The sequence below is a fragment of the Glycine max genome, chromosome 9 (genome assembly GCF_000004515.6).
Source record: "Glycine max cultivar Williams 82 chromosome 9, Glycine_max_v4.0, whole genome shotgun sequence".
Taxonomy (NCBI): Eukaryota; Viridiplantae; Streptophyta; class Magnoliopsida; order Fabales; family Fabaceae; genus Glycine; species Glycine max.
In genome coordinates, this window is record NC_038245.2 from 4,459,569 (window position 1) to 4,480,785 (window position 21,217).

At 31.9% G+C, this 21,217-nt stretch overlaps 3 protein-coding genes across 5 annotated transcripts; all 3 read right to left on the reverse strand.

Moving 5' to 3' along the window:
• Nucleotides 1-432: 432 nt before the first annotated feature.
• On the reverse strand, nucleotides 433-4,107 carry LOC100805167 (uncharacterized). Of its 2 annotated transcripts, none has more exons than XM_006586889.4 (4): nucleotides 3,822-4,107; nucleotides 3,595-3,728; nucleotides 1,992-2,059; nucleotides 433-1,847 (listed from the first exon to the last, which is right to left on the reverse strand). In XM_006586889.4, exons 1-4 carry the CDS (start codon nucleotides 3,854-3,856, stop codon nucleotides 873-875), a joined length of 1,212 nt encoding a protein of 403 aa, XP_006586952.1. In that variant the 5' UTR covers nucleotides 3,857-4,107; the 3' UTR covers nucleotides 433-872. The 2 variants fall into 2 exon arrangements, with proteins under 2 accessions (XP_006586952.1, XP_006586951.1); XM_006586888.4 differs by having other exon boundaries at nucleotides 433-1,898; nucleotides 3,822-4,101.
• A 651-nt stretch (nucleotides 4,108-4,758) lies between these two features.
• LOC100797913 (protein GAMETE CELL DEFECTIVE 1, mitochondrial) lies at nucleotides 4,759-9,439 on the reverse strand. 2 transcript variants are annotated; one of them, XM_003533655.5, is made up of 3 exons: nucleotides 8,788-9,439; nucleotides 8,509-8,698; nucleotides 4,759-5,261 (listed from the first exon to the last, which is right to left on the reverse strand). In XM_003533655.5, exons 1-3 carry the CDS (start codon nucleotides 9,366-9,368, stop codon nucleotides 5,043-5,045), a joined length of 990 nt encoding a protein of 329 aa, XP_003533703.1. In that variant the 5' UTR covers nucleotides 9,369-9,439; the 3' UTR covers nucleotides 4,759-5,042. The 2 variants fall into 2 exon arrangements, with proteins under 2 accessions (XP_003533703.1, XP_040861303.1); XM_041005369.1 differs by lacking the exon at nucleotides 4,759-5,261 and adding an exon at nucleotides 6,557-6,735 and having other exon boundaries at nucleotides 8,788-9,414.
• A 4,919-nt stretch (nucleotides 9,440-14,358) lies between these two features.
• Nucleotides 14,359-15,483, reverse strand: LOC102669198 (uncharacterized). Its single transcript, XM_006586890.4, has one exon. The coding sequence runs from the start codon at nucleotides 15,383-15,385 to the stop codon at nucleotides 14,633-14,635; it is 753 nt and encodes a 250-aa protein (XP_006586953.1). The 5' UTR covers nucleotides 15,386-15,483; the 3' UTR covers nucleotides 14,359-14,632.
• Between the last annotated feature and the right edge of the window lie 5,734 nt (nucleotides 15,484-21,217).

Sequence of the window (21,217 nt, forward strand, 5' to 3'; positions counted from 1 at the left end):
AAATTATGTTTCATTAAAAAATATATATATCATAAAATTAGATGAGAATAGGTAAAAAAAATCGTATAGGTCCTAAACAAAAACAGGCTGCAAATTACTGGTGCAAGGCGAGTTTTAATTTAAACATTCTTATTAAGACCGTACTCCTATTTTATTTTTTGTAATTTTAAAAGAAAATTTTGGTTTCTATTTATTTGTCTTTTTTAAAAAAAACTAAGATAAATTTTGATAGCAATTTTGCAGACTTGAATCCAACCTTACCAAAACTAAATAATTTATGAGATAAGATTGAATCAACCTATTCTGTTAACATGTTATACAAAGTTTAATATTATGTAAAGATAAACCCTAGAAATAAAGAAATATAAAACTAAAATTATCTATGGTATACATTTCAAAACAAATAATATTCAGTAAACAAGAAATATTGCCTTTCAAAAAAAAGTAAACAAGTAATATTATTAATATATAATGTTTGATAGATGACAAGAATTCTACTAGTGTGATGGAGGATTAGCTTCACAATCTTACAAAAACTGAACTACACAGCCCACTCCTTTTCTCATTCCTTTGCAACAAGACTTCGAAAATTAGCCATATGGTTTCAGCCAGAATGTTTAGAGAAGCATTGGAGAACCAACAACATTAGCTCTGCTGACATCTATGCAAAAAAATCTCAATAGTGACAAACTGCTAGTTAATTTCACATCTGTTTGCTTTCTTGTGATCTACAAGATAAACTTCAACATTTTGCCTATAATTTCCCCAATGGCAATACTAAATCAGAAGTCTGATATCTGCAAGCCATTGGCCACAAAATAAATCAAATACAATTCAATCACATTATATTTGCACATTTCTTATAGTCTACTCTACACCAATCCGTCATCGTCACTGCCACTGATAGAAAATATTGAACCCTTCATTTGAGATTTGTCCTGCCGTAGTTTTCTATCCTTAAATCTACGGAAAGAAAGTGTAGGATCATGCTTAGTGATAGAAACCCCAAGACTCCGTGAAGCTGCAAGAAGACGATTCCCAATTTTCGATTTTCTATTTTCCCCCCCTGATTGAAGATGTTTCCCAACTTTTGATTTTCTATTTTTGCCATCTGATTTAAGATGTTTCCCAACTTTTGATTTTCTACTTTTGCAACCTGATTTTTTGGGAACCAAGTCAACGTGCAATGAAGCATGCAAGACATGTGGGGGTGTTTTGGGAGTGAACTGTGGCAAGGAATCGCTTTGTCTCTTCGAGCAACTGTGTTGTCTGGTGTTTGAAAGAACTTCAATCTCACCATGAAAAGCTTTAGATGTAACATCTGAGTTTGAAGAGCTGCTATAATTGTCAATTCCATTGAAACTTGAAAAATATTTATGGATTATACCTGTGACAGATATCACTTGTGTTGACACCTTACTGAGACTGCATCGCATTGAGTTAGCATGCAACTCAACCAGATTTTCAACTTTATTCTCCAGTATTACATCTGAACTCTTATTGGCCATGCCAGTAGATTTGTCTCCAAATCTGCAGGGATATCTTTCTGGCATTCCAGTGGCTTCATTCTGCGTGTGGTTTTCATTAGAAATTCTCTTTTTGTTCAGCTTCTTTGAAACATGATTAGTAGTTTCATGCTCTTCTGCAAAACATGAACGGGGTTGGAACCCTTCCATTTTATTTTCCTCACTGTTGCATTTTGCCTTATCCTCACCATTGCAGGTCTTTAAGTCCTTATGTTTTGAAAGAACAGCTGCATCACCAGGTGGACACGGAATGCACAAACGCTTTAAATGCTTCACTTCCACATGAAGAAACCATGTTCCTCTGATTGCAGGGAAAGCATACTGTATAGGGAACGAATCAGGCAGGTAGTAGAAGCATGATTTTCGCTTCACCTAGGAGAATGTGCAGTAACTTGAGCAAAAACTCATTGGTGCAGAAATTCATAAAAGGATGCATAGATACTAAACAGAAAGTAAAGTACTTACCATTAACCCTTTAACTTGTATCTCTCCTATATCGGGTAAACAACTGAAGTGTGCTTTCTCAAAGTCTCCTGCAGAACAATCATTGCACCAATTATTTTTCATGTAATAACCTACCACACTCCAGGTTGAACTGCAATTTCATCACTGCCCAGTTTTTTCATTTTTTAAAGTTTGTGGATAATATGACAATGGTCAAGAATCAACAGTGTTCCAGACCATTAATTATACAGAAAAACTAACCTGAATTGGAGGCAAAGCATTTTATGAAAAGACTCAAACTCAAAGACTAAATTTTGAACTTTGCATTTGAAACCCCACCTTTATGAAGAAAAAAAAAAGGAAAAGATCAAATCATAAGAAACAACCAAAAATTGAAAGACGAAGAAGCCCTTTGAAGTCCATTATCTCCCACATCTAATGTTATACATACAACGCCAACCAAACTAGAAGCAGGCTGTTCTGCAAGCCGCAGACTGAGAAGCAGAAATTGCAAATATGTCTAGTGAAAATAGAGTTCCCAGCCACAGGAGAGAATTCCATAATTTGATTTAAGGAAACAGGATAAAGAGAAGCACTCTCCTTGACAATCAAAAACTCCGTTCATGCCTTCACAAAAGAGTTCCAAGCAAAGGGAGAAAAAACAGGATTGGCTAAACATAAATTATTTGTTATTATCTTTGTTGTCAATTTATTTTCAATAGCAAGATAGAGAAACTTGCTGCACTTTTGGCATCCATAGGAAAAACCAATTTCCCTGGAAAGAGTTATGTATATTTTTATTAAATGCCAATAACTGCTGTCTTATCATCTGATTAAGAAAATAAAATTCAGGACAAGGAGTCAAAAGTTATATCCATGGCAATTATACACTTCTCTCTGTAGGAGTCAAATGCTTTTTAGCTTTATTAAATTTCAGCTGGGTAAAAAGACAGTAATGTGTTCATTTCGACTCTTTAAGAGTGAGAAGATCTTAACATTCAAATCCAAATGGTATACATTTAAGCAAAATACTGAAAATTGATTAAAACATGGCCATGGTTTCACTGATGATCTGAAATAGAGCCATGTATGAGCTACCATCATCAATTCATTTTAAATGAATTATTAAATGGCACGACTAGGTTTCATCTTTCATCTTCAAACTTACTTAAACACAACCACTACGCCATGTTGGTGGAGAGAACAAACGGATTCGAGTAAAAATGGAAAATGAGATTAATTTCATTTGAACAAACTCCACAATAGATGCCCATAAATGCTTGAAAATGTGCAAAAAGATTTGAATAACCAAATTAATGCTAGCAAGATACAAATCTATCTAAACCATTACAAAAGACACCCCCATTCCCAACATAAACATGTAGAACCAATATACATAACTCATAAGACAGACTCCTCCTCCTCAAAGTCATCATCACAGCAACAATTCACATAAAACAAAGTGAGACAGTGTTATTTGAACCAAAAACATGCAAACACATGGAGGCAAAGGTTGCAAGTGAAATAACACAACAGAATCAACAAAATCTTCAAATGGGGAAAATATATAAACCAAGAACATAAAGTGAGGAGGAGAAAAAGGAGGGTTTTTTTATGGACGTACTTTTGAGAGATGCAGCTGTAATGTCAGGAGGGGCATTGAAAGCAATGCGAGTGCCCAAGTTTGTGTCGGCGAAGATTGTAACTTCACCGTGGCCACCCATTCGGCGTGTCGTGTCGCTGCGTTGTTCGGAGTTCCTAAGAAGATGACAACGACATCATCAGTTCAACGAATGGGTGTGTTGTTCAAACCAATAGGACATAAGAAAAGAAAACAATGATCATGGAAACCTGGGCGGGCCACAATTTCTTTGTTTTCGCTCCATGAACTGGGCCAAGGTCCATCCTTCCCCTGTATTTTTTTTTACTGATAAAAATAGAGAAATGCTATATATTAGGGTTTTTTTTTTCTGTGAAATCAAGATTCAACAACGTGGCTCTCACAATCATTTGGGGTGGGGGGTTGACTTGGCAGTGATGATGCATTGTTTCATAGTGTCCATAACTTTTTGTGTCAAAACAAAGTCATATTTTTAAACAAAACTGTAAAAAAAATCATTTTTTTTAATCATTTAGGACTCGTTTCGATAAAATATGATAAGAGAGCAAAATATAATTTTAATCATATCTACTATTTAATATACATTATGATAGGAATCATATAATGATAAGTGACAGTGATAATAGCAACAATAATATTAAAAATAATAATAATAATAATAATGAGAGAAAAGTGATAATGATAAAATAACTATATTTATAAGATTAAGTTAATTATTTCATTGAGATTAAAAAATTTAATTAATAACAATAAATATGTCTTTAATTTATATTTTTTCTAAAACTATCATCGTTATAAATCCTCCTCTCTTCTAATTTTTTGTCATTATGACTTTTAATTAAAAATATTAATAATTAAAATAAAGGACATAAAGAATTAAGCCTGTAAAAAAGATTAATAATCACTTTTAATTTGAGTCTTATAAATATAACGAGGAAATAGATTTTTCTAAAATTATATAAAGCCTTGCCTTTTATGCAAATAAAAATAGATGATGAATAAATTGAATATAATTTAAGGATCCATTCCTCGTGACTGGTGTGAGCCACCAAAACTTGTTTTACTCTAAGACCTCTTCTTGCCTGCACTACCATTAATGCCTAAAGTCAAATCCGAGAGATCATATAGTTCTAATTTTCTCAATCAACAAAACACATGCACAACAACTTTAAGTAAATCTTCCAGGTTTCATGCTCTTAAATATTAGGGGTTACCTTTTTCTCGACAACAAAGAGGATGTTCATTCTCCATATCACCGTGCACAAGCCAAAAGGAGAATGAATTAAAAGCATCACACCAGTCAGCTTATTAAAATATACGACAATTCACCCAAAAGAAAAAGAAAAGAGACAACAATTGACACTACACATCCCAACCATTGAATACATTGGCTAAAATTTCTAATTTTAACAGCTAATCAAAACTTCCCAAAAAAAAAACAAATCAAGTAATCAAGGAAGGATCCTGCGTCGCCGGCGTGGAGTCTCTCGCTTCACATACATTTTCTCCATCTCATTCAGTGGTCGGCTTGATCCATCTGGCATGCTTGCAAATTTCCAGCCACCACCACCCCCACGTTTTCCACTGGATCCCAATTTCTCTACTGTAAAAGTCCATCCATCGGAAGGGCGTCGTCGACTATACTTGTGGCATTTTACCTCTCCAGCCATCTGCACACAACCAAAACCACATCATTCAAAGAGATCCACAAGCAAAAATCAGCAGCACACTGGACAGAGAAGTAAAGCAGTGGAAAAGGAAACTAAATAGCAACCAACTTTTATCTCACTAAGAAGGCAAGCTAGATGGATTAATTGATGATATTGGACTCTATACAAAACAAATTTATTGTAAAACCATTAAAAGAAATTTCAGCTTATAATGGTTTCTCCTAATGTTTTTACATCTGCCATTTTTAGTTGACCTATCTTCTGTTAGATTTATATTTCTCTCACTAGAGCTTCTATTTGGAGTTTAAACAATATTTCATCATCTCCTCCATAGTAGGTGCTACTTCCTTCCAAACAGTGGTAAATGGCAACGCCATGGTGGAATGGCATGGCAGATTTTTTGCCAACCACCATAGGAAATTTGTGAAGGGAAGCCCACTCTAGCAGCACATAGGCTGCAATGGTCTGTTTATATGGTGGACTTTTGGCCTTTTGCCATACTCCGCCATCTGCCGAACCGTTGATAACACTGCTTCCAAAGATTTATGATCCAATTCTTATCTTTTCTTAGATGTGCACTCAACCACCTTAGCATTTTAATCTCACATTTTTTGTTCCTGTTTGAATTTCACAGCCCAACATTCACTACCATAAAACATCATTGATAACTGTTTGATAAATTATTCTTTCAAGTTTGATAGGCACTTCACAATCACAAATTACACCAGAAGCATTTGGCCACTTCATCCACTAGCTTCAATCTGCGTGACATCCCCATCAATCTCCCCATTACCTAGAGATGGTCATGGTTTGGATTTTCCAAAGCATAAAACCAGTTTGGATTTAAAAACCAAGCCATCTTTTTTCAGAAAATCAGTTTTAGAACTGGTTTTTTTCCTCTAAAACCAGTTTTTCTTAAAAAAACATTTTCATATTTATTAAATTAGAAAATAAATAAATAACTCTGCTACAAATACAGAGAGGAAGACTACATACAGTCAACCACTCTTAACAAGCAATATTAATGAAAGTGTAAGGACAAGTATCAGTCATTTCAACAAACATCCCTCTTACATTACTGGGTCTAGTAACCTGCTAGAGAAATGCTCCATTACTTAACCATCCAGATATAGAAATATTGTGATATGACCATTTCATTAACTATCAGATCATAAATGCCAATAACAAATGAAAAGAGATCAGTGACAAATTGATTGCCACTAACAGTGGTAAAGTGTATATCAAGATAACAAGCAAACACAAGATAGGATACCTTTAGAAAGTCAAGTTAACTGATAATTGACAGGGAAAATTTGTCCTTGTGACCCATAAAACAGCATATTGCCTTTCATACTAGTAGCAGCAATACAACGGTTATGGTTTAGAAGTCCATAACACATTACTCCTTATAACCACCTCCACGGCAAGAAAAACTCTGTCCAAGTGCTTATGCAAAATTTGTCTGAAACAGCACCTAATAAAAGAAACTAAAACACTGCTTATACCATATTTTACTTGGCAGTTCATAAATAATGTATTACCTAAATGGCTAAATAATTAATAAAATTATCTGTTAAGATTTCTTTAAGTTCCATCATTTCTGTTGCACTAATCACACCAATGCAACCGTACTTATTAGCCACAAAATCTGTCAACTTAAAAATAAGCATCTTATCACAGTCCTTGCTCACACATAACAGGCCAGATTATTCTCTTTCTCAAGAAACATCATTAAAATTTTGGAATGGTGTTTCTTTTGAATATATCGGTCCTACTAAAGCCATACATTGCTTACTAACACATTGCTCTTAATAGTTGATAACATCTTCGTAATATTTTCTCTGAACCCCAACATATTGCTATGATTCAGATTAAGAACATTTCAGCACCAGGTGTTGCTGATCCCCATGGCACATGGCATGAATGCAAGCTTGATAAAAAAACTACTCACCGAGTCAACTCAGTGTAATGCAAGGTGGATATTTTCTGATCTTAATAACTAGAGTCACACTGAAATTTGCTGACACCTAAACTCAAGGATTTTTGCTAGGCTTCTAATCAACCTTATAAAGCTGCTTATAATTTGCCCTGTCTCTGTCAACACTCTACTTGACATGTATCATTTCTTTATAAATTAAATAAAAGTGGCATGAGTAAAAACAAAGCACTGGAATCATAATAGATCATAACCTTCTACCTTTTGGTTGAAAGCTCTATGAGATCATTTTTTACTACAAAGATTCTACAACAGTTTGTGACTTCATTTAATGCATAATTCAGAACTCATGATAGAATTCTTAAGGGCATTCAGTGTGGTTGGGACTTGGGAACGCTGCATCCAAAGGGATGTTCGTAGATGGTTGCTATGCACACTGCCAAATTGGAATGCAAGAAACTTGGACGAGAAATGAATCTCCAGTGTTGGCCAATACAGTAAGAAACTATTAGTTTCTCCTTTCTACAGAATATGTGCATCTTCGTGTGGCTTGAGGCTTATTACTATTGAAGAGCTAACTTAATTGCATAATATTCTGCAGACAGTTGCAAAGGCAGTGGGAGATTGGTTTTTATGATCGAAGGCCTTTCCGTCAGATAGATGGCGCCTACCCTTGCAGAACTACTTGACTGACTATCACAGTAGTAGGAAAGTAAAAGAAGACCCTCATTGTGGCATTGACACAAAGCAAAAGGAATATAATCTACTCGTGAGTCACCAGCTTGTTACTTCTTCCTTCAAAGATGGTAGAATCAAGTGTATTACTATAATGTTCAAAATAAAAGGGAAACTGGCTCCACCTCAGGCAGGAAAGTGAACCCTCCAGAGCATAAAGTGGACAAAGACAAGCAATGTGGAAGATTGATAGCTAATGGCCTAACCAAACCGCAAATAAAGAATATTCCCTTTTCTTCTATGTTCAGATAACAGCTAAAATTTCCATTCCTCCATTTGATTCAAACAACTATTGGACCAAGACCCAATTGGTTTGTAGCTTAGTTTTGATTTAGAAGACAAGATAGGAGAAGAACTCTTGCTGTGAATTCTGGGACAGGAATCCAAGAGTTCTCCAATCAGATAAATTGTCGGACAGGTGCTAACAATGTTTGAAAATCCGCTACCCCAAACCATGACCATACAAGGCCAACAGAAAGAACATGAGATATCCATATAACAATGTACACTCTTGACACTTCCATTCACATGATTGACAGAAAAAATTGAACATATCAATGGCCAAGGGGAACTTACTTTCTTTTTGTTGAAGTTCATCTTCTCGACAAACTCTCGGTAAAGCATCTCATCCTCCTTCTTGGAGATCTCGTAATGCACCTCATCCACATCCTTGGTAATGCCATCCCACCCCTCCGGCATGACCTTGAAGTCCGGCTTGTACGGCAGAGACGCCACATGAAACTCCCTATCATGCGAATTAAAAAACCTGCAATGCAACCACACCACCACACATGATCGATTCATTCCAAAATTCAAACAATCCACACACACACAAATGAATCTCAACGCACGCACTCGGGGCAAGAATCGAGCAATTGCTCGACGGAATCGTCGAGCGGGCGGCCGAGCTTCTTCTCCTCATCCTCCTCGATCTCCTTGAGCCAGAGGATCGCGTGAACCCTCTGCCGCATGATTCTGTAATCCCTAGCGAGTTTTTCCACTGTGTAGACCTCGGGGTTCTTCTTGTGCAGTCGATAAATCTCTGCCTTCTCGGAATCCTTGAGATACGAGCCTCGCGCGCCGGGCTCCTGAACCTGCTTCAGCAGCACCGTCGTCTCCTCCAAGCGACTCCTCCAGCTGTCACAGTAGGCTTTCCCTCTGCGGTTCTCCGCCTCCAGCTGGAAGAGCCTGTCCTCCGTGTCCTGGAGGTTTGAGAGGACCTCCGAGGGGGACTGGCCGTTGAAGTGGTCGCCGGCAAGGCCCGTCGACCACGAGGAGGAGCTCTCCCATGCTGCGTCGAAGGAGCCTCCCCCGGCGGGCGAATCGGTGGAGAATGAGAGGATTCTGGAAGTGGTTCGGGAGAGGAGGCTGCCGTGACGGAGCGACGACGCGGCCACGCGGTGCGTGGAGGATGCGAGACGGTGAAGGGCTTGCATTGTGAGTGGGGAGTGGCGGCGAGTGAAATGAGTGACGGAGAAAGTAGAAGCTGATATTAAGGGACTAATATTTTCACAAGAAAAAAAAAACTAAAATTATTATTATTATTATTTATTAGTAGTAGATATGTGTATGTATGTAAAAAAAATATTAAAAATTATAAACATATACAATATTAATATATATTCTAATATTTCTATATTTATATATGTCATATATAATTATAATTTATATAAATAGTTATGTTAAAAGTTATAATCATTATAAAAACTAATATAATAATTCTGTCTTAGACGGATGTGATGTTTTTAATTTATTGTAATTCCCAAAAAAAGAGATTATAATTTATATTTTTACTACCTAAAAACATTATTTTGATTTATATAAATATTTTTTACCAAAATGTTATCCTTGCAAATGTTTTTCCAAAATATTTTTATTTATATAAATAATTGTTTCCAAAAAATATTAATAAGTACTTTTTAAATAAAATAAGTATTTTATGATTTTTTATGTGTTTTTCTAAGTTTTTTTTTAATTTAAAACAAGCAGTTTTTATGTTTCTTTTAAGAAGTTATCTACTTCTTACAAAATATTTTTTATGAGTATTTTTTCTTAATTTTATTTTTAATTTTAAACAAAAAGCTCAACAAATTTGGTTAATTTAATTAAGAACATTAAATTTGTGTTAAATTAATATATTTTTCTAAAATTATCCCTATAAATTAGACCAGTAAACATTAATGAATTATATTTATCTATTATCACATTATTTTAGATATAATGTTATTGAATGATATTTTTATGAAAAAATAATTAATGCATGAAAAATTATAAATTGGATATTATAAAAAGAATCAAGTTATATTTTTAATTTGGATTTTATAATAAGGATGAAACAAAAATTTAGATATATACAAAATTTAAGAAAAATATATTATATTTTATAATTATTCATTTTTTATAAAAATGTTTTCATTATAAAGAGAAAAATGACTAACATGAATAAATAATATAAAACAATCACTAGTTTTCTGTGTCGTTGTCCTTTAAACAGTGCCTGCAAGTAATGACCGAGAGTATGAATATCATTACTTCTAAAAAACCTACAGAAACTCTCAATGACCACAACCTTCGCCACTAAAATCGTGTCTTCGCTCCAATCCTCCACCTTATCATTGAGGTAATGGTTTCTCTTTTTTTTTTTCCTATTATTCTCATTTAGTCTCATGCTGAGTAAAGTTGTCCCTACTAATTTTTATTTTCAGCATATTTTAATTGGATTGTATTGATATTTAAATTTCCTAGAAGAAAAAATGAGAACTTAATGGGTAGTTTTGATAGTTTTCACATGAATGAATATGAATCAAAATCAAGAAATATAAAATTTGATATTCATCTATTTTTAACATTATTTAATTGGATTGTCATTATATTACATTTATTATGCTAACATGCTTTCATGCTATATCATGTATTATTTTTTTAATTAATTGCCTAATAAAGTGTTGACAATAGTTGTTCTCTCTAGTAGTTAGTTCCTTGTAGGGGTGGGAATAGGTTAGGTTAGGCCAAGCTTTAAAAGCTTTGAGTCTAGTCTATGATGAATTGTTAAGGCCTGAGCCTGGCCTATAGCCTATCAAAGGCTTTTATTTTGTCTCGGGCCTGACCTTTTTAAAAGTCTGACCTGACCTGATAGCTTTTTTAAAAGCCTTCTTTACATTAAAAAGAAAAAGGAAAGCCAATAATTTACATTAAAAAGAAAAAGGAAAGCCAATAAAAATAATAAGGAATATAAATGGGCACATGACTCACACTTAAATGTAATTAAAGTCTTACTTGATTATAGGAATGAAAGTTATGGAGTAGTAATGTGTAATCAAAGTCTGTTAGTTTCAAAAAAATAATTAATTGTACCCAAAAAGTAATATAAGTATATATTGGTACCCAAAAAATAATATAAATATATATATATAGGCCGGCCTATCAGGCTTATAAGGTTTTTTAATAAGTCTAAGCCTAATCTATTTAATTTAATAGGTTTTTAAAAAAGCTTGAGTCTAACCTTTCAATTAAATAGGTCAGGCTTTATGTAGGTCAGCTCGTAGGTCCTTGTAGGCCGGCCTGACCTATTCTCACCCCTAGTTCCTTGTAATGGTTCCTTTCTAAATTATGTTGATTATGTTTTCATATTAAGACCATTAAATTAGATACTCAATATCTAATTTAATTTCTATGCATCTTTGAATATCTTTTGTGCTTGTTGTAGTTACCTTTGGTGGTTGGTTGTTGTGTCCATATCTTACATAGTTGCAAATTTTAGCAAAACATTCTTGCTAACTTTGGCGGTAGGATCTTTATATTTGATTTTTACTCAAGGGAGTCATATATCACATTTTTGTATATTTTATTCCTAATAATCATATGGTTCCATTTCTTTTCTTGTGGCCCTATGTAATAAATATGTTGCCCAATAATAGTGTTTATCTATTGGGGGAGACTCTCAATATCTAGTTTAATTTCTATACACCTTTGGATATCTTATTTCCATGCTCCTTTGAATATGTCATAGTTTAATTTAGTTCGATTCTTTTGGTTGGCCTTGGAATAGTAGATTTAGTGTGTGTTTGGAAAATTATTATTCTTTCTCAACTCAACAATATGAATCTCAATATTTGGTTTAGTTTCTATACACCTTTGAACATGTCAGAGTTCAATTCAATTTGATTCTCATGATCAACCCTAGATTTATCATGTATTTGGAAAATCATTCCTTCTCAACTGAACAATATGGATGATTGGCTTCTTATTTTTTCCATCACAAATTAACAATCCATCAAAACATTTCTAAACGAGGGTAATATTATGGTTATGGTGCATCAATAGCAATCAAACACACCACTTTTAAACTATTTCTTAAACCAGGTGAACATAACGCAAATGGAATTGTTGTACTTAGAAGAGTTCGTTGTGTCAAACAACTTTAATGTTTAAATTTTTATTTTGGTAAATACTCTAATGTTTCAATTTGTAACAATAGGGCCTTGTCCAATGACACCAAAGTATCTTCCTCATGCAAAATTGAATCACTCTAAGTAAGCTTACAACATACATAAAATGTCCATATCTGCGACAAACAAACAAAAAACCTTAATGTTTATAACATTATGCCTAATGTTCTTAATGCGAGTGAAGTAACATTATAACGTATAGGAAAAAATTTTAGCCAATGGTACCAAAAGGGAGGCCTAAAGTTCGGATGCAAATGTATTTTAGATTATAAATTTAACAAAGCGACTAAAGTGTGTAGCACAATACAAAAATGTAAAATTGGTAGCGTGAGTGAAGTAATCTTTTGAGAATAAGGAAATGTTTGTATTCGCAACAAACATTTTTAAAATTGTCACACTCCACCAACATTGACAAAAAAAAATAATTTTCACACTCTACTAATGAGCACAAAATCCTCGTACTTATAAATTAATGTCTCTTCATCCCTAATGTCATCATATCTCACAAAACAATAATCAGGTTTCAAAAGTTTGTCCATCTATGAGTTATTAACACCGTGTTCTTCGTGTGAGATCCCTTATTCATGATTGTCTCACTAGAGATCGACCCATCATTATGATCTTCATCGTCGGCTTTACTTTTATACTTTTCCTTCTACTCCTTTGAAGGATGTTAGCTCTTGCTTTGTGGCCCCAGATCGAATTTCTCTCACAAAGCCTAGTAAAACCCTTGTATATGTTGTCATTTTACTTGAAGTTTCATCTTGGTAACACATTAATAGTTAATGAAATTTTTTTATGCTAGTCTTTGTTATTAATGTTTTCAAAAGTCGCCATAGAAACTTAAACTTTAATTGTATTTCGATCTAGAACACCAAATGGACAATTCTCATAAATATTATTGAACATTACTTTATTAGAGACCTATGATCGTGGCATGTTTTAATATAATATATTGTCTTTATTATTGTATGTGTGATATTAAATTTATTAATGTTGTAATTAAATCGAAAAGATAAGGATAGACTTTGGGTATGGCAAAATATTGGTGATGCAGATGAATCCAAAATGAGCCCACCGTTTGAGGCTGATCCCACTGAAGCTGGTCCCTGTGAGGTGACCAAGACTACAATTCATCACTTCTTTCTTTGGACCGTCATATATATCAACATGATGAATAATTGAATTTGAACCCTTCTGCAAGACTATAGTGTGAAGCATACTTGGCTAATTACTAATTAAGTTCTAGCTCTGACCTTTTCTTGTCTAGTATATGATGGATATATATTCCTTCGACTCACACCTACCCTACATGCTCCTTCACGTGCTGGTTGGTTGGTGGCTGTTGTGATCAAGTTAAGATTTCAAGGAATTGAAAAGAAAGCTAATAACAATTCAAAACCGGTACTATATATAATTCTTATCTTTATTAACTAATCTGAAGTTGATAAATGTATATATATGAAAGTGTGAAGAGTCTTTATTTTTTCATAGATATGACATATATCCTTCACAGAAAATAATTTTGATTGAGTTTAATAAAACTATTATGCACGATTAAATTCTCTCTAAAAAGTTTTAAATGTTTAATAGATTCATAACTCAATCTTAAAATTAGTGACTAGAACAACTATATGTATCACTTGCGATTTACATAATTCATTCATGAAGAATCTTTATTCAATTCCACAAGGCGAGGAAAAATGAGGATCGATGGTATTTCATTGCTCATGAATTTCGATTTTGAAAGTTTGATTATCGTGTACACAAACAATAAAACTTAATTATTTAATTAGGTTTCGAACATCAGACTTAATTCAGATGAGAATTTTGATCATGGCGTGATCATAAACTAGTTAAAAACAGATAATATAAAAATGGTGGCAGGAATATATAGAAGCTTTTCTACAAGACAACAATCTAAGCAAGGGAACTCACCAAGAAAAAAGAATATATAAACAAGAACAAAACCAAGAAGTTTTTCCAGAAGACAACAATCTAATCAAGGGAACTCACCTTTAAAAAAGAATAGAGAGAAAGAGAGAGAGAAGAAACTAAACTGAACTAGTACTATTTGGAAGCTAATGCATAAAGGCTTTATATATGAATTATTGTTTTTATAAAAGCATGCATACATATGAACTGAATATATAACTAAAGTCCACTTTAACTGTATTCTGATATGAACAGGATTCAATATAATTGAACCCTTTTATAACTAAATATTTTCATCACATAAAATATATATATACCTATAATTCACTCTCATAAAGAGCATCATTGGGGAAACCATTAACAGTTAGATCAGCCAAGTTAAAGTCATTATCTAAGAGCAAACCATCAGAGACATGATCCATGCTAATAGTGGTAGGCCTTATTGAGTTACCCGAACTTGGAAGAAAACCATTGTTCTTTACATAATCAAAAGAGTAACCACTCTGCTGAGGCAATTGTTGCTGTTGTTCTTCTTGCTTCTGCCAATTAGGAAACGGTGCAGGCACTTGATGAAACTGGTTGTTGTTGTTGTTGTTGTTGTAGCTTCTGCCACTAACTGGTAGCACTACCCTACTACTTGTGTTGTGGTGATGAACCTTTTGTTCAGTACTACTATTTCCTTGTTGAAAATTCAAGGTAATAGGGCCCTTATGGACCCCTAGTGTTGACATGGTTGTGCGAGGACACCCTGTGAATTGTTGTACTAATGCTCTAAAATTGGTGGGGTTGGCATTGAGAAGTGTAGTTGGGGTTCTCTTAGAGGCTCTAGACCTTCTTCTTATTGGTTTGGATACATTACCCTTTGGACTCAATTGGCTCAAGATGCTATTGCTCTCTGATGAAGGCATGGTAGGAGTGGGAGAACTAGAGAAGCCTTCTGTGGTGTTTGGTGCCAAAGCATGATGATCATGATCATGATCATGATCATGGCCATGGCTATCCATTAGAGGTTGTTGATAGAACTGCATCCATTGATCAGTAGTGGCAGTCATGGTCATGTTATCCCTCATGTGGGTTTGGAAGTAGGTGTGTGGTAAAAGGTGAGGATCAGTGATCACTCCCTGACTCTATGGCATCTTCGTTTATTTTAAAAGAAAGAACGAAAGTTGGCTCTATTATGTACACATGTGCCTTGTAATGGTCAAAATAAAAATGTCCAAGTTTTGACTATTCTTTGATAGGGACTTTGGAGAAACTTGAAACCAAAGAATAGTGTGTTTCCAGGAAATAGCGTGTTCATATTATTATTATTTCCACAGACTACATGTATTCATTCTCTACTAACATGTGGTTTTCTGATAAAACTAAAGCCAATTTTTTTAAGTTTAATTTCTAATTCAAGTCTTATGAATAAAAAAATAATTGAAAGAGAAGACATATTTTACTAAAAGTTAATCAGTCAAATTTTTCAGACAAAATCAATAAATATTTCCCATCAAAATCTCAAATAGCAAAAAAAAGTCTTACCCAAAATACTTTTATTCAGATTAAATAAGATTATTATAAACAATAAAAAAATTATTTAACACAATACACTATTATATACCTTGAACTCAAATCATATATTATTATTTAAGTTATAAAAACCTCGTGTGAGGTTAGATGATATATAATGGCATGTTCATACTAGTGGCGACATGAAAATCGGGATTAACATCACTTTTGGACTCTTTGTTTGTTATGTTGGAGCATTAGAGGGGGTCTAAGTGATATTGGTCAGAAAAATGTGTACTGCAAAGTTGAAAATGATAAGGTCTACGTGCTCTAAGCCACCCACCCACCCACCATACCTTGTTGATCAAAGTTTCATGTTTTTATACTATAGATGACCGTATGATACTTGTTATAGTAGATAACGATTCAACTTGACAGCCCACTTGTTTTTACTAGAAGCAAAGTCTTTGTCAAATTGATCTATAAGGAAAGAAGAGAAATTAATATGGAATACCGACAATATAAATAGCATACCAAGTCTCTTTTTTAACATAGTTAAGTGAAAGGACAAACAAACACTGGGATCAAAGTCTTAAAAAACAGTCTGTGATATCATGATTTGAGTCATATCGTAAAAAAATTTAACTGCTTGTCACCATGATCGATCCCATTAATTATATTTTTTCGCCTTATTAACAAACACCACCAGATATTTAAAACGTTTACTGGGATTTATACATAAACACGGTACATCTCTCCCCGCTAATATATATATTTAGAACCTGTTAAGATTTACATTTGTGCTAGTAAAACACTGCAAAGGCGTTCACTTTGCTACTGCTCTAAATATATATATATATTGTATTGCCTTTTGTTTTTTAACTCTGTAACTTGAGACAGAAATTTCATATTTTTGGAGAATTTGTAATTTAATTAATTTGAAACATTTTCCATAACTTTGTGGGTGTCTTTTGATTTTTGTTACATGTTTAAATGATCACTGAATAGAATGAAATAGTAAAAGATTGATAAAAGAGAAAATTTTTAATTTTGTTACTCAATAAATCAGAGGACAATTTTGTATTTGAAGCACAACAACATTCAAAATTCAAACTTATTAATTTGTTACTATTATCATGATTATACTCAATATGAGTTTATTTACCTATTTAAGTTTACTTGTATGGAAACTTTCTTTACATAAACTCTGAGTAGATTCGATAAACTTTAAGTAAATTTGGTAGACTTTTTCGAGTTTATTATCAAGTCAATGAGTTAATAAGTTAAACAAGTTACATTAAAAGGTATGTAAGTCATTTTAGTTTATTATCTATCTGTTACCTTTATTAAGTGTGTTGTTTTCAAATTGAAAAATATTCACATCTAATAACATCAAATGTTTGTTTTCTAATAATATCAAATTCTCGATGGAAATTACTACTATTATAACATTGGTAAATTATTATCTAGTAGTAATGTATTACTAGACTTAATTATTTATGTATTGTAAAATTTATGATTTATTATTTTACTTAATTATATTGTTGAAATATTTAATTGATATGTTATTTATAGATATTTTATTATTATTTTTTATGAAGTGAACTCTTACGAATTTATGAGTTGAATCCATGAGTCGAGTTTATAAAACTTTCATAAATTTACATAAACTTTCGAGATTATTCATCTTGATTATTGTAATCTTCATCTTTTCAAGCAATAGCCTTCTTTTCTCTAATAATATTCCTCCTAGATCCTGTAGAGCCTTAGGCCAATGAGGTAGTCACCTAACGACAGACTCATAACAAAAAAATTACACAGTTGATGACTTTTAGCTAGTGTTAATTTCTATTTGTTGGTTCCTTTCACAAGCAGAGAACAGAGGTATAAAACACTCGAAAATATCATCTTACAGAGATTGTAGATGGGTATCAATTCGACCAAATTCTTGGATCCTTAGAAGAAGAAAAAAAGGTGTACTTTGGACAAGAAATATTTTTCAAGATGATGAAAAAAACACAATAATTAGGAAACCCACCAAAGAATAAAGATCCGAGAACTTCATGCAAAAAAATTAATTTTGAATGGACTGAAGGCATCTTTAGCCAGACAATTACTAAAAATGCCTAAACTCCTCAGCAATATGTGATGTGTTTTTTATTGCAGGTTGAAGAGGAGAAATAAAATCAACACAAACTTAATCTCTCAGAAGAAAAAGGTGGGAAGGGGGTGTGTTGTAGAATCAAAACAAAGAAAAATTAAACTATATAGTATTTTAAAAGTTATATTAATAATAAATTATAATTAAATAATCATATAAAATTTTACATTATTCTCGATATATGACCATTAAATTAAAAAAAAAAACCTTGTAGAATCCTTCTTTCATCAATATGAGAAAATCTTATTCTCGATAACCTTGTAGACTCTTACAATTTCATACAAATGCTAAAAAGTAAAAACTGTAATGTAAGTATTTATCATTTAATTTTCAACCAACAATATCAACACTTCTTTGTATCTCTATAATATCATACTCATTGTTTGAACAGTGAGTGAAACAGTCCTATACAAAAAGTTTGCGCAATTCGTCGCAGGCAAAATGACTTATTAGAGGTCCCACTATTGCCAGCCTACACTGTATTTAAGGTGTGCGTAATTATAACAACCCAAAGCGCCGGTCGAATCTCATAATTAATTAATTGGATAAACAATTATTTTTGTTAAAATATATATAAATTCATCTTAAAAGATGAAAATTTATCTTTTAAAATTAACACAAATTCATTTATCTATTAATTTTTATCTGTTACCAATAAAAAACCTACATGACACATTTAGAGATAAATTTATCTTCGTTATACACGTCTAGTAACCAAAATGATTATTTACCAAAAATATAATTGAATCTTCATCTTTTTCTTTTTTAATCTTTACAAACATAATATTATAATAAACATTTATAAAAAATAAGAAAACAAACATAAATTAGAACAAATATAATAATAAGTATAATGTGTATGTTGCTATGAGATTTCTATTATTATGCTTGCAATGATTAAAAAATTGAAAAAAATGAAGATTAAAGATAAATAGTCATTTTTGTCTTCAAATGTGTAAAGCACTAACAAATTCATTTTTAAAAGTGTCTTGCAGACTCTTTTATTAATGGTAACGGACCAAAGTTAATAGATGGATGGGTTTGTTACATTTTTTTGGACTAAACTTTAAATTTTAATCTTTTAGGAATGAATTTATTAACGTTTTACATATTTATAAACAAAAATGATTATTTATCTTTAATTAATTATCAAAATTAATTATATAAAATCTTTCAAACTGAATTTTAAATTGTGGCTAATTTTCTTAAAAAAATCCAGCTGAAAGGCATCTTGAGATACTAATCCGATTATAATTGTGGGAGAGAAAAAAAATTATTTCCAAATAATTATTATTTTAATTTATTAATATTTAATTATATTTTTTTATTTATATTTCTTATAATATTAACGATGGATAAAAAAATTATAAATAAATTAATGATGATATAAGATTAATTTTATAAAATTATTATTGTTTTATATTTATTTTTTATTATTATTTATCTATGTAAAATAGTCTAGACGACTAATATTTTGGGTCGGAAACAAAGTATTATATCAACAGAGTTAATCTATGTAAAGAAACAAAAAAGAGTTAATTAAACACCTTATTGAAAAAAAATAGTACAGTAATAATTTTCATCCTAGGTGGAATCAATCGCAGTGAAATAGTTAAATATACTAGAATCAATTCAAATTACAAGTATAAAACAAGTAAAGAAATAGTTCAGTTTTCATTTCAGTAAAGAAACTTTATGATTCTGATTTATTTTTCATGTGGGATGGATTCCCTAAAATCACAAAAGGGGTATGCAGTGTATATATATACCAAGGATTAAAGTGCTTTCCTTAAAAGGGTAAATTTTTATTTGCCACTGCCTCTTAGGTGGACGATTTGCCTACATCAGTATTCAGTATAAAACTTTTTTGTCAAAGCATGTAAAATGTCCTCACTTCATTGGAAATTGAAAGGGCTTAACTAATTAATCATTAACAATTTAATCACAAACTTCTATTTTTAATTTAATATGTGTAAAATGTGCGTGATAATTAATTATATTTCACTAATTAAATAAATTAAAATAATTTTATGTGTTTTACAGCATTAAAATAATTTTGTTACTATCAATCTTAATTGTCACTATGTGTAACAAAAAAAAAAACTTAGTTGTTATATTTTAGTTGAATTAGTTAATATCCAAATTAATAACTCAGTAATCGAACCGTACGAGTGTTTTCTTCTCATTTAAATATAAAGAACAATGTTATATTTTATTATCCAAATATTAGCTTGGCATGCACTTGTTTAGAAGGTCAAGCGAAATTTCCAAATATATTAATTAGCAATATATCATATTATCATGAAGTGTTTTTGTAATTATGCTTTACATTATAAGATAGATGTAAATAAAATGAATATGCCTACATCCATTTGTTTTTCTATAACGAAATGGGGAATTTTTAGTACCAAAAACATGGGAAATTTTAAATATTGTTGTAGCTTAATAGCTTTTATCTCATATTTCATCAAAATTAAGGATGTATACGTTGTTGGGACGGATCCAGAACTCACTTAAGAGGAAGTTGAATTTTCTATTAATTCTTCCTTTTCTAATTATTTAAGTATCTAATTTTTAATAATCAATAATAAATTCTGCAACATTTTACTAGTTTTACACATAAACTAAAACTAATTTTTATTTCAAACAATAAAAAAAATGTAAAAGGAAAATCATCAACTAATCTACCCAAATTGTAATGCATTTGTCCTTGTAAGCAAGGGTGAACACTTCACTTGTTAAGTGTTGTAAGTTCAACCATTTCTCTATTCTTATTCTATAACAAAGTTCTCTGTATGATCCAAGAGCACATGATAATTTCAAACTTCACCATGTGATCATGCAATAAATTAATTACTTTCAACACAAATTTAAACTATGTTAACTGAGTCAAATACTTTGGCTTCTGTTTCTATTTAATTATTGGATTTTATTATTGTTATTCAGTTATTCACGTTTAAGATTATGTTGTTAACGTGATGATTGATTAATTAGCTATTTTTTTGGAAATTAGGTGTAGTGTTTTTTTTTAGAGGGAGTTAGTTGTAGTGTTTTTTAAATATGCACTGAACATTTATTCTTAAACATGCACTGTACCAAACGCAACAAATCTAACAAACTTTCCTGTCAAATACATCTATAAACAAATGTGGTTCCAGACTTCAACGAGAATGGACAAATGACTAATAAAAAAATTATCAAGTAATTATATATCATATCAATTTTAAAACAAAATATTTATAGTTTG

Excerpts from the sequence above, each read along its gene's own strand:
- LOC100805167 (XM_006586888.4), bottom strand. The coding sequence starts at position 3,856 with ATGGAGCGAAAACAAAGAAATTGTGGCCCGCCCAG. Across the intron at positions 3,729-3,821 it reads AGAAATTGTGGCCCGCCCAG|GAACTCCGAACAACGCAGCG; the intron begins GTTTCCATGATC and ends TCATCTTCTTAG. Across the intron at positions 1,899-1,991 it reads TACAAGTTAAAGGGTTAATG|GTGAAGCGAAAATCATGCTT; the intron begins GTAAGTACTTTA and ends ACATTCTCCTAG.
- LOC100797913 (XM_003533655.5), bottom strand. The coding sequence starts at position 9,368 with ATGCAAGCCCTTCACCGTCTCGCATCCTCCACGCACCGCGTGGCCGCG. Across the intron at positions 8,699-8,787 it reads TTGCTCGATTCTTGCCCCGA|GTTTTTTAATTCGCATGATA; the intron begins GTGCGTGCGTTG and ends GTTGCATTGCAG. Across the intron at positions 5,262-8,508 it reads TGAACTTCAACAAAAAGAAA|ATGGCTGGAGAGGTAAAATG; the intron begins GTAAGTTCCCCT and ends GGTTGTGTGCAG.
- LOC102669198 (XM_006586890.4), bottom strand. The coding sequence starts at position 15,385 with ATGAGGGATAACATGACCATGACTGCCACTACTGATCAATGGATGCAG.